This window comes from Hippoglossus hippoglossus, chromosome 19, assembly GCF_009819705.1.
Source record: "Hippoglossus hippoglossus isolate fHipHip1 chromosome 19, fHipHip1.pri, whole genome shotgun sequence".
Taxonomy (NCBI): domain Eukaryota; kingdom Metazoa; phylum Chordata; class Actinopteri; order Pleuronectiformes; family Pleuronectidae; genus Hippoglossus; species Hippoglossus hippoglossus.
This window is the reverse complement of record NC_047169.1, coordinates 7632189-7650906: the sequence shown is the minus strand read 5'-3', so window position 1 is coordinate 7650906 and position 18718 is coordinate 7632189. Positions and strand designations below refer to the sequence as shown.

General features: G+C 46.2%; 1 protein-coding gene across 2 annotated transcripts in view; it reads right to left on the bottom strand.

Annotated features, from left to right (window-relative positions):
* Positions 1–18718, bottom strand: part of adkb (adenosine kinase b) — a 100884-nt gene that overhangs the window by 48586 nt on the left and 33580 nt on the right. For both annotated transcript variants that reach the window (XM_034570276.1, XM_034570275.1), the window contains exons 5-6: positions 9246–9418; positions 6656–6764 (exon numbers count right to left, since the gene is read on the bottom strand). In XM_034570276.1, the coding sequence (XP_034426167.1) occupies positions 6656–6764; positions 9246–9418 (282 nt within the window). The remainder of the gene's footprint in view (positions 1–6655; positions 6765–9245; positions 9419–18718) is intronic.

The following is an 18718-nucleotide window of genomic DNA, read 5'->3' as shown; positions in this document are numbered from 1 at the left end:
CTCTCATGTCTGTCCACTGAATATAAAGCAGTGGGCTGGAGATGGTTAGCTTATCTTAGCATAAAGACTTGGAACAGGTGGAAAGCGCGAGCCTGGCTCCGTCTAAAGAAAGGAGGAAGAAATTAAGATGCTCTGGAAAAAGCTTTTAAGTGTAGCTGGAGTTTCATTTTTTTTACTTAAATTTTGCCAAATTTGCAAATACTAGTTAACAGAGCAGTAATTAAAGAATACAAACAAACTGATACTGATAAATGCCGCCATAAATAGTATAAAAGTTGACGTACGACATAAAGAAAATCTTGACTTGAATTATCAAATCGTTACAAAATATTATTATGCTCAGTTGTCATTAGTCTCCTTTGAACAGGGAGTGTAAAATAAATTACTGGCAGTTTACAATGGATCTGGGCCAAACTGGCAGAAGGAAGATATGCACGAGGCTTATTACAAACCATAAACAAATTACACCAACATAAAAGAGAAAAATGAAACCACGCAGAAGGAAACAATTTCTCAAAGAACAGTGTCCAGAGACGCACATCTGTGGCGATTTCTTTGTAGAAGCCCGTCGTCGCGCTGACCCGGATGGTTCGCGGCGAGGAGAATATTCCGGCGATATTTATTCAATCAAGGCTCCGGCATGACAATATAACAGCATCTGACACTTAACTCTACTTACTATCTTTGCCCAGGAGAGACACTATCCTAAAGCGTCTGCGGTTCCGTCATGTGAATCTTAATCAGATACTTAGCCAGTAGAGCAGGTTTTTACTCTCCCTGGTGAGAGTATCAACACATGGCCATCAGGCACAATTCACGGCCGCAAAGTGGCTATTTATTTTCTGCTCAGCATTACTTGACAAATAATTACTCAGTATATTCAATTAAGCCGTGGAACTCAAACAAATGGCCGCAACGTCCCAGTGTAGAGCGGAAACACTGTTCCACGTTTTACAACTTGGTCTCATGAATAAAAAAGGCACTAACACACACACACGCACACACTGGGTGTCTTGATGCAGAGGCAGTGAGGGGACAAGGTGAAGGAAAGTAGAAATATCTCTGAGTCTGAACTATTTCATCCCCTGTACAGAGAGGCGGAGGAAAAGCAGACTTGTTGCCGGTGGAGCAGATGCACACAGTAATCCGGGGTGAAAGGACACGGTGTTTTCCCTGCTGAAGAAGAAAAACTGTTTTTACAAGATAACGTGGGTGTACAAGGAGAGAGTCGCTGCGTGCTGCTGGTGGAGTAATATGGACTCCAGCCTGGAAGCCTGCCAGAGTCCAAAAAAAATGTGCCCCTCCTCCGCCAACCCAGGAGGCAATTACTCAAGATACAGTGGATTAAAGCATTTTTTCCCCCCCACCACCACGTTACTGTTCGAATTAGGATGCTGGAAATAAAACGTCCCAAAATAAAAACCAGCGCAGCCCTGCCAACTTTTAAATATTTCCACACACACACACGTTTGAAAACAACAGAAATTAAATAAAAGTTAATCGCACGAATCTAAACAAAAAAGTTTGATGCATCTGGATGTGATGAGAACTTCTCAGTCAGGATAACAAAACAAGGTGAACTCAGACATCCTGTGACTTTCTACAGAACAATTTGTTTTTCTAAAGCTACTGCTAAAGCTAATCAAACAAATAAAAGGAGCAACAGTGGGGAAAGTACATTCATCCAAATATTTTACTGTACTTTTGTCATTGTAATTAGGTTTGTTTCAAAGGGAACTATTGTACTTTTTCCTCCTTTTTTACAGTGTATTTATATTTTAGATTAAAGTAATATACTGACAGTTTATAATAGTAGTTGAAGTTCAACTCCATCCTGAAGTAGAGGAGCACAAACCTCAGCCAAGGCCCAACAGTCCCCTTAAATTCAATCAAGCTGCATCAAAGTTCACACACTAGACAATAGATCCGTTCACTAAAGGTTAAAGAAAGTGAAAAAAAATCTGATCTTCAAAACAACAAACAGACAGGAGTGAAAACATAACCACCTTGGCAGAGGTAATAATACTTTTATAACAACACATATATCAGATTTTGCTTTATTCATAAACATTGTTAAACAAAACATGAACACTTTAAGGAAAAAGTAAATTACACTTATTTTAGTTAAGCAAAACCTCTGAAGTCTTCCTCTGCCTCTGACAGGGAGTAGTCAAACCAAATCAGCAGTAAAAATAATCGTAAACAACCTAAATAAATCTCACAGCCAGCGTCACTTGGCCTCTCCACCCTCGTTCGCCACGCTCCGCCCCCTCAGGCCCGCGGCGCTGGCGGATCCTCCAGAAGTGCCGGGCCAGCCCATACGTCCCACTGGCTCGGGACGCCCCGCAGAGAGCCAATCACCAAGCGCGCGCTCCTGACAGCTCATTACCACTCAATTAGGCAGGTGCACCTCCACGCACAGCTTTGTGACAAATGCAGCCCTCCCAGATGGATGTTTAACATTCGAGAGAATTATATAGTGACAGCAAACACTAAACGCCTCACCCTTATCACTTGATTGCCTCAAGATTGAAATCCTATAATTGGCCCAGGCCAGCGGGAGAAAGAAAAAAAAAAAAAAAAAAGCCAATAAATATGATGCAGTCAGCTTGTAATTGAACAATTATGAATTCATATTCATAAGACGCTCGCTGGCAATTACAAAATGCCATCTGATTAGGTGCAATTTGAAATGACATTGTTTCGTGCTAAATACACTGTGGTGTCAGACTAATAAAGAGAAGACACATCATAGCGGTGGTTCGCCCACTGACATGACCTCCAGAGCTGGGAGACGTGCTGACACAGTGGCTGGGCCGGTGACACGCGGGTCTTGGCACCAGCCGCTCTTTGTCCCCTAAACCTAAACTGCTCACACTCACTCAGACAGGAAAAACGTCGCCATCCACGCCCACGCCCCCTCCCAAAGGTTGACTTTCAAATTTGAGCACCAGTGGGCACAGACTGTGCACATAACAAAACACAAGCATGGCAAAAAAAAAAAAAATGTTGATCCCTAGAGAATAGATTCTAATCAAGATGAAATGATTTACAAATCTATTTAATAAGGCTTGCCAGAAGTCAAACTTGGCATGTAAATGCGGTGGGGATTAAATTTCATCGGCAACCAAGACTGTAACTGATCGCCTGCAGACAAAAGGGGGAGCCTGCCAGTTTCCCCCCCCCCTTCTCTTCCCTCCCTTTCTCTTACTCTCCACTGCCTGCATTTTGCCTCGTGATCCCTCCCTGGCTATGTGGAAGGACAGGGGCAGTGCAGAGTGGTGCAGTACAGAGTGGAGAGGAAAGAGAGAAAAAGACAGAGAAGGAGAGGGAGGGGGGCGGAGAAGGAGAGGGAGGGAGGGAGGGAGGGACGAGATGGAGACAGAGGAAGGGAGGAATATTGGATATGAAGAGCGTTGGTGAGAGGGAGAGTGGAGGATAGAGGGGAAGGATAGAGGAGGAGAGGAAGCTCAAGGTCAGTGTGAGGACAGCGTGGTCCTCGGAGTTGGACAGAGAGACAGCCGCAGTCACCTCTGTGCTAATCAGCCCTTCGGCTGAGGCTGATGAGGTGTCAGTTAGTTGTGTGTGTGTTAAACCTCTCCCTTTGCCTTTTTGGCTGCAAATTGCAGGGGCTGGTGGGGCGGAGTAACAATGTGTGTGTGTGTACACGTGTGTGTATTTGTGCCACTCTGGGGTGTAAGCAGGCTGACGTGCTGCTTGTGGTGCCAGTATTGCGCTTTTTTTTCTTCCTGCTTTTGCCCTCCCCTTCGCCTCCTTTTTTTTTCTTGCATATTATGCTACAGTGACTGAAGCTGAACTCAGCTTTCCCCTGCAGCGAGGGCAAGAACACAACTGCCAATTAATGCTATATGCAGTGTGCCAGTGTTAACAATGTGAGGCACTTCAACTCGCTGTTTGACAAAAAAAAAAGAAAAAAGAAAAGAGGCGGGCTAGCTGTTTTCCTCAGGCGTGGCTGACCTCTCGCTGGCTAACGGGGGATTGTGCCGTTAGCTCAGGGCATAAACCAACAGTGTCCACAGCTGTGATCAGGTTTGTGACCTAACAGCACTGCAGCTTGTGTCTCATTGGGTGAGTTTTTTCGTATCATGCCAGTTGGCATAGGCGAGCGTCTCCTCCGTCTATCCTTGGGTTGTTTCTGACCATCTGTGCCGAGTCATTAACAGGCCTTTTCACAGTCAATTGTCCTGTTCGTCTCCCTTCGTCTTTAATTCAGTTATTTGCTCCACGCATGATAAGGATATTGGAACGAGCGCTTCTGTTTTTTTCCCCCCCTGAATGTAAATGGCACAAGTTAGGATGGGCCATTTTATTAGCTGGGACTAAAGAGAGCTGCAGAGCCATAGGTTAATTCATAGTGGCATCATGGAGGATGCATCAAGCGGTGGAGATCAAATTACAGGGCAAAGCGCTCAGTGTTAAGAAAAACAAGCCAGTGGTATGCTGCAGAATGTGTGCGTGCACGCTGTGTGTGTTTAGCAGCAAGTGTATGTGTGTGTGTGTGTATCAGAGGCTGGAGGAAGAGAGAGGGGGAGGCAAGGGAGACAGAAAAAGAGGAGAGGAGAAAGAGGAGGGAGGGAGGTGTCCATAAAGGGCCAAGGGGGGGATGGGGATGGAAGGAAAGTGGGAGCGAGAGGAAGGAGGGAGAAGGGGCTAACTGGGCCAGCACGCACACATCACCCCCACCAATTAGAGTCACTCATCTCCCCTTCACACAATACATCACCCTCCATTTCTGATGTTTACAATCCTTGGGGAAAGAAGTAACTGTAAACATCACTGCAGCAGCGACAGCAGTCAACAGGAAAAAAAAGAAGATATCGCCTGCCTGAAATGCGTTTAGCCATTCCTTCTTCCCCCTCACGCCTTTGTTATTGGTCTTTGTGCAATGATTTGCCTAAGGACCCAGATTTCCTAGCAACAGCCTGCCACCAAACATTTGGCAGGAGTTCAACATTCTCTCTCCCTCTCTCTCTTTGTGAGAAATGGCAGTGCTGCCTCCCTGCTCTGCGTCTGCCACCGGCCCTGCTGCTGCTGCTGGATGAGCCAGACTGGCTGCAAGAGCCCTCTAATAATTCTGTTTTCATCCAATCACACCACATAGTAGCAGGCACCTTGAGAGGCTCTGCCAGGAATCATCAATCACCTCTTTAACACACATGCTCCGACAAACACAGACGCACGTGTGAGCAAATAACATACTAACGTACACAAGTTTGGGCTTTTTTGTAATTAAATTTACAGATTAGCGTGTTCGAGCCCACGCAGCAGTGATTTAATGAAAATCAACAAAGCACATTAATACACAGCAGTGGTTGGTACAGTGAGCGAGAGAGAGAGAGAGGGAGAGCGAGAGAGGGAGAAAATGTACAATTTGGCTGTAAATTGGGTAAATACATCTGAGTGCTCTCGACAAGGTTAATGGAGAGAGGAGGCCTTGGTGAACACCGGTCTAGACACGCCACACAGTATTAAGTGGGAATAGCTGTGGCAGTGTATCTGGCTAAGTACTTTAGAAGTGCGAATGGGACTCTAATAAAGCGAATGATCCCCCTGTTTTGACAAAGAGGCCCAGGAGGGACGCGGAACACCATGTTTGAGATTCCAAGCACTGACAAACACCCATTTGTGGCCCTTCTATCCCTCCTCAAATCCCACGGAAGCTTTTCCCTGTGCACAAGACTGTCGGATGTGGGCAAAGCCCAACTGCCAATTTGCAGAGGATGTGCAGTGTTTGTTAATGTGAAGCAGAGTCTAAAAATGAGACCACACAAACTGTGGAGGATGGACAGACTGATCTGCTTTCTAGCACAAGCACTGACAGCTTTTTTTTTTGAGCGTGTGTGTGTGTGTGTGTTTGTTTCTGCGACTGGGCAGCTAATTACGAAGCCTCTATCATTATTGCACTACAGTACACTTTGGAGGGATTGTGGGCAACAGGGGGACCATTGTGAAATTCACTTGGGACAATATGTCAAGGAGTATGCTGAGGGTTGGACCGCGAGGCTGATTTATGTCGATAATGACCTGCTTAAAGATGTGGAATGCAAGCGCAATTTCAGGGCTATCACTTTGACTTGAGATCAGAGAAAATGTTGATCTGCCGGAATTAAACTTAATCCCAAACAGTGAAACATGAGCATGGCAGGCCATCCTACTCCAGAAGCTGTAAGTGAAGACATTACCTCAGTGGGGCAGCTTGAATGTGTGTGTGTGTACGTCTAAGCGCACATCTGTCCTCCTCAATCTGTGTGTGTGTGTGTGTTTTGTCTGTAAGGGGGTAGACTGTGTAGGAGGGGGTAAAGCCAAATGAACTTGCATAATCAATTTTCACACTTTCTCAGCACCTGTTGGCTTGTCTCCACATTAAAAGAAACGAATGAATGCATTACATGTAGAACAATTTCACACTGTGTTGCAGTTTCGTGCACAAAGACGAAGGGGGACAAGGGGAGAATGGAGCTGCATTGTCTCAATAGGTAACATAGCTCATTTCACCCGACAAAGGATGAATGGATATATTGACAATGCAGAAGGCGCGCTGAGGCATTTCCTGAATAAAGCCTCTTAACATTTCGTCCTCTTCTGGCAATGGAGTTGGGGAACAATCATTCTGAATGTAGAGGGTCTCACTTACCGCAATATAATAGACCTTGGCTTTCTTCACCAGCTCCCAGTTGCCGTCCAAGTCCAGGTGTTTTTCCTTTTTGTAGCAGTTTGCCGCTGCCAGGTTAGCAACAAGGGACCTGCCGAGACAGACCCCATAAATCTTGTGCCTCGCTTATCATCCATCTTAATTTTGTCTCAAACACACACAAAAAAAACCACATCCCTAAAAAACACTGGGGCCCCAGACTTTCCTTTGTTCTTTCACGATGTAAAAGGATGATAATGGTTTCTCAGAACGTCTGAACCAAGGTGAACTAAAGTCATCTGGATGTCTTTATTATTCATTCCCTTTAACCACCAGTTATCTCAAACAAAGAAAGGGACAGATTAAAATAAAAAAGGATGTTCAAGGCCAACAATGAACCAGCTCCACGTTATTTGTTATATTACATCACCTGGAGAAAAGGGTCCTCAGTCAACTCAAGTGGAAAAACATCAGAAAACGCGTCACTAAATGAACACTTGAGTCGAGTAGTGAATGGCAGGAGCTGGAACATGAAGCAGGTGGCATTATCTGAACACAGCTCATTAGCCAGTCCTCGTGTGCTGCCTCTTTATGAACGGCCATCAAAATGAGTGCAGCCATCATCGCTGCTTAGGGGCGGCCATATGACGGGAGGCTGCAGGAAGAGATCCGTTCTCACACGGTGAGAGGGCTGCTCAGCATGGTTAGCATCACAGAGGAGTGTGCTAAGTTGATCATACTGTGAGGACAACAGCTACGATATGACAGCACTGTTGGGACTCCCCTTGACGTGAGCTGCAGTAATGGACTCAAAGGTTAGAGCGAGCATGACAGACAAAGTGTGTATCATTATTGAGTAAGTCCAGGCGACATGACAAAAGCTCGGCGCTCTCCGGTAACGTCTCAATCGACTGATATAATACATTTAAGATGTTTGCTCCACAGTTTTCTTCCAAAGCAAAACATTCAGCAGTTCCTCCAGGAATTTTGCAGTTTCGCTACGTCTGCAATTATTGCAAAATTTAGCATTTTTGTTCTCTGAAAAAATAGTTGGACAATCCCTGTAGTTTTCTACAAAATATAATGTGACCCAGAACCATTTTAAACAGTCAAAGACAAAGAAAAACTAAACTTGCTGAAACTATTGTGAATGGGACTTTGTTTTCCTACATCTTGTCTTACATCTTATGTTAACAAAACTGGACTGTTTCTAACTAACTGTATAAAACTTGGTTGCAGCTTGTTGGCAGTGCTAAATACTACAGTAAGTGTGAGACTAAGGTTACTGTATAGACCTAACAGGGGAAATCCAGTGACAGAGCTTCAACTAATTTACACATGGGGAACTCAGCATGTAACTGTGGCTGCTTGGGGTCTCTCAATCAGAACAATAACAAAAGGTTTAGTTTGATGACCTTATGAAGCAGCGTTTTATTAACGTTACGCAGCAAACGCTAATGATCCATTACGATTGACCAATACAAATAGTGGAAAATACAGCCCACTAGCTAACTGGCTAGCAGCAGGTTTTTCCATCATCATACATCATTTGCCCCAGAAATCATAGCAGAGATGGTCAAAGCCACGTGTAAAGTGGTTATGATTTAATAAATAGTTGACCAAAATGAAACATCCCATTACTTTGGATAAAATTGGGGATATTGTCCATTGTTGGAAACATTTTGGATAATGTAAGCACACAAGTCGAAATATATAACATAGTTCTAGTTGTTTTTAGACATTTTAATGAAGAATTGTAAAATATTATGTCTTTAATTAAGTAGGAGAGTTGTTTTTGTTCTTTAAAGACTTGCACTAATCAAAGCCCGGGGGCTGTGACATACTGTCTCCCAATCCTTCAAAGCCATCACCCTTCCAATCTGGCCCTGCCGACGACCTTTCCACCGGCCTCCTGAGCTGTCTGTTAAACACCTGTAAGAAATATTACAGAGCTCGTCTCCCTGAGCACGGCGCCTGACCTTTTCAGGTGTCAGAGCCCATATCAAACAAGCCCACTAAGACCATTCAGCAGGGCCGGGCTCCCGGGGCGGTCAGGGTCCAGTCGTTGACTGACTGACAACTCGAGGAGCAGCGGATGAAGGGCTGCAGAGGAGGGGAGTGTTTAGAGAAGGAGGATATTGATCCACACCTGGTCTATCATGAACTGGAGCCCTTACTGCTAGTGATATTTGTGTGTGTGTGTAGGCTTTGACCTCTGCTGTCTGTCGGCTGACGTACTGATGATGATGCTAGCGTGAGAGTCGTCAGAGACGCTAAAGCCCCTTTTACAGTCGGGAAGGCTGACAGGTGAGAGCTGGGATAGCCCAGCCATCTCTAACACATTGCTACTGTCAGCCTATAGATGGATGACAACCCACTGGGGCGGCAGAGACCGAGTGGGGGCCTGGAAAAACACACTCAAGCTGTGCTTTTTCCTTTTGATGTGTGAGCGGAGCTATGATTCCCTGTTATGACTTCCAGCCCCCAGGAGTCAACTGCCTGCCGGCGGATGTACAAATGAACCAAAATGACTCCTTCAAAATCCGAGCTCGGGGGTCATTTCTTGGTCAGGGGTGACGAAAAGGTGGCTAACCTGTTGTCCCCGGTGATGCAGGCTGCACAAGTACCGGTCGGCTCCTCGTTTTGCTCGTAGTAATGGGCGTCGACGTGGGCTTCTTCGGCCTTCTTCTTCAGGATCTCCCCGAAGTGGTCGGTGCCGATGCAGCCGAAGAAGGTGGCCACCTTGTGGGGTTTCTGGATCATCCACTGAGAAAGAGAAAAAAATACAAAAACAGCAGTTACAGTGAGCTCAGTTTACAAATTATAAGTCTGTTTGTCGGGTCAAGTTCAGCCAAGGCAGATGGCACACAAACTGTAGCTTCACAGCAAACATACTGCTTGTGATATACGAGGGCTGCGAGCTGTCGTAAACAACCCAAGACCAATTCCGCTCCACACAGAGCGCACTATTTTCATCCACGCACTCCTTCCTCCCTGTGTGCTAAAAACAGTCTCATCGCCTTATTTACACAAACCCAATAATTCAAGGCTCCATCCTACTTATGCAAACACAGACTCTCTCTGTGTGTGTGTGAGAGAGCGTGTACCTGCTACCACAGGACTGAACTGCTCGACGGCCATTTTTTGGATCTCGACAGTCCTGATGTACTCAGTGACTTTTACCTGATGAGAGAGGCAAGGGGGGTGGGGGGTGGGGGTTGGTGGGCTGCTCAAATTCTACAGTGCTCATGTTTAACCTCCAAAGATTTATTGACGCTCAGTACGTGCTGCTGTTTGCTCATTTTATTGCAGCCTCCTGTTTTGTTGCTGACGGGGGCCTCTTGTGAATGAGATGTTGCTGCTTTCGGGGATGACCTGTATATGTGTGAAATTAATCATTTCACACGACCAAATAGCATCTCAGTAGGGGAAGAAAAATGCATTTTCATCACCCGTCCTGAGATGCTCTCCCGTTATATTTTGCACTCGCCAATCCCCCCCTCTGGTCTCCAGGTAACTAGTTTCGACACAGAAAAAGAAATAAATAATCAAACAGAAAAATAAAATTACCCGGGCACAGATTCATTACTTCACACGAGGCTCTGGTGAATTTTCAGTCCAAGGCTGCCAATTTACAAACACAGTGGATCTGGAAGGGTTTTATGGCTTTTACCTGGTTTAAAAAAAATCAGGCTTCTATTTTCAATATCAGTGTTTTCTATGATTTTTAATGAAAAAGTCTCATCAAATTTTCCACAGCCCAAGGTGATATTTTCAAAGTGTGTTTTGTATGACCAATAGTCCAAAATGTTGGGAGGGAAGAAAGGCAAACCTCACATTTCAAAATGTTTGTCAAGTGTCTTGATAACTAAGCAATCAGAGGATTTTTTTTGTCAATATAATCAATTAATCGACAAATCTTTTTTTAGCAATAGTGACCGCAAAATAAACAGTAATAATGCCACATATGCCCGTTGTGTTTAGGTCCGTGAGCAGGCCGACCACGTGCCATCTTGAGTCATGGCTCAGTCATCCAGCCGTGCTCCCCCCCCACTCCTCACTCCCCACCTGGCTGAAACACACAAACAAGTACACACAACACGAGCAAATCCACAGCGAGAGCTGACAGAAGCGAGCTCTTCTTCCCTAACCTCTTGCTGCAGGCACCTCACACTTATCAAGGTCACTGGCTCGGGTACACGTCAAGTCCAATCTGATTTTCCCTTCGCAGTGATGAGCTCCGAATCCAAGGTTAGGTGCTGCAGGCTGTAAATAATGACAGCACGGCCCCTCCATTTGCAGGCCTCTCAGGTGGGAATAGAGAGGGCCACTCAGGGGCCCCTGTCCCCATGATGACAGCGTGGTGAATCACAGTGCAACAACTGACCGCCGCCCCCCCCAAAGACACACACAGACACACACCATCACCACGATCTGAATTCTCCTGCTTCCTCCCCCTCTCTCTCTGACCGTCGGCTGTACTCTCACTGCCAGCTCAGCTTGTCATTTTACAGGGTCATTAACAGACACATACACACCAACATGTACATGAGTACACAGTGCACCCACACAAGGCTGACAAACACACACACACACACACACACACACACACAAAGAAAAATATTCTCTAGTGCCACAGCAACCTCCCTCCCTTCCTGAAAAAAAAAATTCCCCCTGCTTTTGCCAGAAGCTGCTCTCCTCCTCCAATAAACACAAAGCGGCAAAAGATAAGAAGAAAATGTCTTCATTATGAGCATGTAAAAAACGTGTCTTGCAGTTTTTCCCCCCCCTCCTCCTCTGTGGCGCACAGGAGAGAGGAGTTATATCAATTCATTTCCATCCCTGGCACCCTGCAGACAATCCCTCTCCATTCCCAGATTATGTGAGATAATACCTCCATTATGACAAAAGCGCTATTCGTGGGGTCGCCGAGAGGTCAACCAACCCTGCGCTGGGTATTCATGCTTAGTCACATCCCAATTATACCGCAGTGGCAGAGGCAGAAATTGGCAAATGTACATCAAGGCGCTTCATTACTGAGGGCCGCTCCAGTGAAATTAAGCAGCAGATGAGACGGAGTGAGATTTGCCCCCAGGTGGCATGTTAGAGAGAGAAGAGAGAGAGAAGAGAGAGAAGAGAGAGAGAGAGAGAGAGAGAGAGAGAGAGAGAGAGAGAGAGAGAGGAGGCTGGGAAGAAAGAGGGAAGCTGAAGAAACATTTTTCTGAAGGTGCTGGGAGCTTGTATCTCGCACAGCAGCTCATGTATATTGACTTAACTAGGGAGAACGCCGGTCCCCACAGATTAATAAGTTCCCATGATACACAACAGCTACATATCTCTAGGTGCATTAGATACGGAGGGAAAACCTAATACAAACAAGAGAGAAAAATATCCCTGAAAAGCAGCGGGTGAGATGCTGCACAGGCGTGCTCGCTGAAGGCAAAGCGATGGTAAAGTATACGTTATGTTAAGTGCAGAATACGTCTGGCGTCTCCTTCTGTTTGGCTTCCATTCACCAAAAGAACCCCCCCCACCACCAAAACGCTGGCCCCCAGATAGCTAATAATTATGACATCTCATGGTTGCAAGGGAACCCGCTTGGAGAGGTGACCCAGGCCTGGTCCTCAACATCCAGCAGCTGCCACTCTTCACTACGGAGGCAGCCGCTTCGCGTGGCAGCTTCCGGGGGGGGGGGGGGCAATTACACAGCCCAGATGAGATGAGGCGGCTGAATGTTTGGGACTTGAGCGCTCACACTGCCATTAGCACTATAAGCTAATACATTCCCCCTGTTACTTTTTTTTTTTGCTACCCTCCTTTCTGTCTCCTCACTCACTCGCTGCTGTATATTGATGAAGTGGTAATGGGAGCTCTAGTTAAATATTCCCCACTGTAAAAACATTGTCTTGTTTCTAGTCTCCCTCAGGGGTCAATGTATTCTCCTGGAGTTGCTGGGAATCATTTCTGCTCTATTAATGATGCAATTCCAATGCAATTCAGATCTACTGAAGACGCTACACAGTGGGCTTTGGCGGGGAGTTGACAGATGACGCCAGTCGACAACAAAGCTGCGTCTTCGGCACATCACTGGGACGCTGGCTGGTCGTTATCCGCCTCTCACGCTGCTCAGTCCATCTTCAAAACAAGGACAGAGGAGAAGTCTCCACTCTCCTCTCCCCGCTTCACCTCACCAGCACGGTCCTCTTGAGAAGAACATGTCCGTGCCTAATGATGGTCACATTAATTACAGGCTTATCAACCCCGGCAAAAATTCAATAAGGCTATTTATAGAGTCCTAAAATAGCAGAGGGCGAGGGCGCTGCACGCCGGGGTGGCCTCCTCTCGCTCTGCAGCCTTTTAGAGCCAGAGGTGAAGGCTGATACCCGTGTTTCTTTTTACTGTGCAGTTAAAACAACTAGCAAACATCTGTCCATCAGGACCTGTCATGGCGAGTGCTTTTATATAAAGCACGGCAGAGCGGAGGGCCCTCACCACAAGCACTGACATTGATGAGGTCTGGCAGCTTCCATTAAATCACTCTTTCCTGTAAAGTGCCAGGCATCAAAGCAACCGGCCGCAGATTTTTCACTCAATCAGGTAACACACAGCCCCCGCCTCCCGGACCCGACCCACCCTCCTCCATGTCCTCTCAGGGGCTGGAGCCTTCTGGTCAATAACTCCAATCAGTTCAATTTCATGCACAGTTAGCCATGTTGGGGTGCGAGGGCACTGCCCCACGTCAGGGTTGCATATGCTGTTGTCGCTGTTGTTGTTTTTCTTTAATTTTTTCTCTTCCCTGGGAAGGTTGATAAGTGGGGTGGGGACCTGCACTGTGTAAAAGTGGAGACTAGCCAGGGCTAGCATGGCTGTTTTAACTCTGCCTCACCACAGCGGGCTCCCTGCCAAGCCATTAAAAGTCTCTGTGCTCTGCTTCAGTGACACAGCTGAAAGAATAGAGAGGAGGCGAGAGGGAGAGCTGTAAATGATCAACACGATAATGAGCTGATTATCAGTCAAAGGCATGGATAAGCTCTCTCTCCAGTAATTTCCTTTCAGATCAGTCAACCACATTCTCCTCTCTGCAATCAACACTCAAAGGGGAGGCATGCATGTAGCCCGATGGGAATCTGGCCCAATATCAGCTTCAAATATCCACATCCTCGTTGTCTTCTGATCAGTGCCTGGCGCGTCCCTCGCTGACACACCAGCGTGGTGGGGAGACATGTGTTTTACTACTTTCGTAATGGTTGTTTCACAGTTGTCATGTAGTTTAGGGTTCTGGCTGTAGGGCAGTACTGTGCAGTACTTTGCAGTCTGTAAGTATTTAGTCAGTGTCTCATTTCCTTTCGCCTCGGCACCACTACAGCATTAGATTTGGAGTTAGACAACAATTGAGGTCAGCGTGCTGTGGCTCTGTTTTAAAGATCTCAATAAAATTGTTTCCTTCCAGAAATCAGTGTGCATCTTCACTGGAGGCCATGTGGTGCATTATTACAGTGAATTAAGCCATCACACATTTTTTGAATAATGTCACCTTTCTGCTGATCCTATTAATCAAGCTGATTGTGATATCTCATCAGTCTACACTTTGATCATTGATGTAAAGTTCACACGCAGGCACAATTTACTTTGAATCAAATGAAAAAACAATTAAAAGCATCAGAGGGGCGATGCATTCACTGCACAGTATATACCCCAATCAGGCTATGCTAATTTCTTTAGAGTGTAATTGCCTGTGGCAGCCTGCCATCGTCTAATTTATCCTACCACAGCTTCACAATGATACGGGATTTTTCTGCACAAAATAACAGGTCTAACTTAATGTTGTTGCTTCACTGTAAGGCTGAGGGCAGAGCTATTTGCTCCACTGCCGCACTCTGTCTCTCTCACACACATATACACACAAACATATTGACCGTCTGTTCCACGCAGACTGGCCATTGGCAGCACTGGGAGATAACCCACCCATGTCCATGGTACGTTAAAACATGCATACACATTTTTTTTACTATCCTGTGCAGGCAGGCAGGATTCAGCACAAACTCGGTGGCTCTCCGCTCTGCCCCTCCAAGATCGTTCAGCTCCAAAAGTTCATCATCTGGAGATACTCTCCCAAACAATATTCCAACCAATTTTGGAGAAAAATCATTGATGCACTGTGGAGTTATTTTGTACACACAAACACACAAACAGAGGTGAAGACAACACACTGCTCCCCACTAGGCTGGCACACAGGCTACAGATCTGTTTATCACGTTTACCTTTCTTTTACTTCAGGCAAGTGTAAAAACCTTTTTGATATTTCAGCTCTTGCTGGAGATAAAAACTAATATACACAGGAAATGTGTCATTGTCCAAATACTTATGGACTGTACCTGGTACCAACCACATGAAATCTGATAAACAAACAATAAAAAAACTGAAGAGTGGATGCTTCAAGTGAAGGGGAAATAAACAGTCTGTCTACACTAGACACTAGTACACCACCCCAGGGGAGTGATGTTAGACAACACAAAACAAAGGAAGGCAGCCCGCGTGTCCACGTACACATGTGTGTGTCACGGACGGGGCGGGGGGTGGAAGGCTGGGAGGTGACAGCTCCCCGGGACAGCCCCCGATGATAAGCATCAAACTTGATGAAGCGCTGACACACTCCATAGGTTCTGATGTTAAACACGACAAGAATGTCCCCGACAGTATCTCTGCACCCTCTTCAGAGAGCTATCAAAGGGCAAGTTCAGTGAGCACACAAAATAAACAGATCTCCACATCCCCCCCCCCCACAACCAAACACAACTCCTAACACATCTCACTGCAGCATCTTCGCGCTGCATAGGAATCAGGGATGTGTCGCTGTCTCCGGGCGCCAAGTTTATCTAAAGAGGAAACACCTGATTCTATATTTTGGGGGGGGAGGGGATCTTCTTCATTCCTCGCATCCCTTGTTAAACACACAACCTTGATTTCGATTCTGTTGCCTAGGAGGGGTGAATTATTTACAGGATAAACAAGGTGATGTTGTTTCAGTCAGTCGGAGCCAAACTCCCCTATCGCGGCAGCAAAGAGGGCTGACGGGTTTACCTGGCAGGCATGAGGGGCTGAACTCGGATACAGAAGCCGTGGGGCGGCTTCACAATGGCGGGCTGTGCAATGATACCTATCTGGGGGGGGGGGGGGGGGTTGGCGGCGACTGAGGCTGAGGAGAGAAAATGCCTCCACACCAGATTCATGGGCTGGGAGTCCCAGACTGCTGAGCTGTCCTATTTATCCGCAGAGACAATGGTGGCTATAAAAGCACACGAGCTGATATACTGAGTGAGCGTGTGCATGGACTGAGGGTGGGTGTGTTATTAAGTGATCATAAAGTGGCATTTGTGTTTGCGGGGGTTGTTGCCATACAAGGTTCAGGCAGAGAGATGATGAGGGACCTTTGCAGCTAAAGCCTCTAATCCTATCTGTGGTCTGTGGACTCCAGCTGGTGGGAGTGCAGCTGTGCGAGGCCCCTGCACAGGTGAACCAGTCCTGACCCCAGCGCCGCCCGCCTCTCCCACAACTCTCCTGTACACAGTATGGTGGATTTCCACGGTGCTTTGATCTCTCGCATGTGGCAGCGCCCCCTCCCTCGTCCTCCCAGATGCGGTGACAACACGGGTGATCCGTGTTACCGAAGAGATTTTTCTTTTTTTCCTTCTACATATGCCAAATGACAGCCCCGGTTGTGGGTTTAGCACAGGTCAGGCCCGACTAAATTCAATGTGGCAGGGCGGAAAATTCATTTCAAAACATTAGCTGCTGGGAGGAAGTGGGTTCTGATGAGTTTCTTGACTGTGTTTAGTGACATAATTTACCAACAATGAAATGACGATCAGGATCATTCAACAAAAACCAACCATCCATCCCAGACATTATTAATCCTAATCTCCCGTATCCATCGTCGGATCACTGACACATTTCTATATTGTCTAACAGTAATTTGGACATGTACAAAGTAGGTCCCTGAATATAAGCAGCTTAAAAATACGACTGCCACAAATTCAGTCATGCTGCATTATCGCAGCCAAATGCTTATGTTTTTCGTGAAAAGTGGGCTAGCAACAGCAGGCGCCTCACGTTCATCAGGAACCAGCAGACGAACCAGCTGTGCTCCCAGCTTGACCTCTGACCCTGTCTGCACGTTGGCTGCAAACTGGTCCACATGTTACACACTGCTTTTACTTTGACAGGGACACAATGGGAGGATATGATTCGACCCCTGGGCGCAGATCGAAAAAAACAACATTCCTAATGTCTTTACACACGGTTGCGAGATCCTGCTTATCATATTACTCATGCCTTTGTGTCCTTTTCTGCAGGCAAAGCTCTTATTGTTACCAGCTGGAAATATCGGTGATGAGCGCCCCCGCTTACTAAGCTCGCTGTTGTAAAGGCAGTTTGTGTGCTGATTCTGTGGCCGGCCGGCTGCACAGGTAAGCAGAAAATAGCTCTTAGCTCCGGCCTGACCTTGAGGAGGATGCCATTCAATCAGCCAGCTTGCCGCAGTAAAGGCCCTATCATTGCACTAATAGACTGAATCTTCCTCTCTTGCCCGGATCATGGACAATGCATGGATGGCTTCCTCCTGCTCGGCGAGTTAAAAGGGCCAATTTATTCAATAAATTAAACAGAGAAAATAAGCCATGATGAAAGAAAATACTGCTGCTGCTCTTGGGCGGATATAGATTTAACCTGTGTAACCGTCTGCACACCTAATTTAATTTCCAGTTTATAGACATAACAGAATTGGATGACGGCAATTGACAAAACAGTTAAAATGCAAGAGTGAACACACTGTGCTCGTGTTCTCATTGCCAGGAACGAGCCTCGGAGGTGGAGCGAGCGTGCGGCGCGCTCCTTATCCGCGCCCCATCATCCAGCTGGAAGCAGACAGAGTCGACGTAATAAGGAGAAGATTTAAGAACAGTTGCCCGCTTTGAACTTTGGAGGTTGTGCGATCAAATTCCACCTTATCAACTGGCAGCTTAAACAAGTCGTGTTATTTTTCAGGCGGCTTACGGAGTGAGGGAGAGGAGGAGAACAAGCTGGAACCGTCATAACGGCTGGCTGCTGCAGTGCATCGTGACAAACAACGGCGAGAAAAAAAACTTGGGATTTATTGCTCTGATAACCTTCCAGATTTCTTGGGCTGGTGCTGTATGCCAGGCAACTCTGACAGAGTTATGCATCATTAATCCCCATGAACACTGCCAGTGATAAATAATGCTCTACATCCCTATGAAAAATAAGGCGGTTATTACCAAACCATAAAGAATGGTATTCGTATCATCACTTGGAGCAGATAAAAATGTGCAGATACGATGTTTCAAGGTTTCAGCAGCACACTCACGGTGACAGCGAGCAGTATATTTCTGCTCTCGTCAATGTGCTGTTGGAGAAAGAAATCCCAATAAATAACAGCACTTGAGCCGAGCAAATCAAAGCTCTTTATATCCGCGCCATACTGCTGCAATGCTGAGCGAACACTTAAGTTATCAAATACCATTAAGCGCATAATAAACCAGGCTAAATAATAACTTAGCTTCCTAATTGCGATCATGAGCAGCATAAACGCGAATGGAGGCTATCAGGTAAAGCAAGACAAAACTAAAGTGCGTCTCGTAACCTGTTGCTCGACGCGTTCCCACAAAGAGCAGCTTATTTGGCTCATCTGATCATTTCTCAAGGCTCAGACTTGAACGCGGTCCAATAAACAGAGTAATACTATATCCCCTACAGGTGTAAATTCTTGGTGGTTAAGCAGCGCAAAGAGAAACTCGAAGGAACTCCTTCTGATGCAGAGATGTTTCCAGCGCCAGATGCTGTGGGGCCCTCTCTTGTGAGAAAACCGGGCGAAGATCACTTACTTTCCTATTGAGAGTTGGAACATAAATCCAAACCCCGCAATAAATCAAATACAAATTTTCAGCTCCCCTCACTTTCTCGGGGAACGGCTGCAATAACAATGTCATTCGACTCTGCCTGGTTACCATTAATGCTCTGGATTTCATCCATGTTAATGATTTGGTCCTG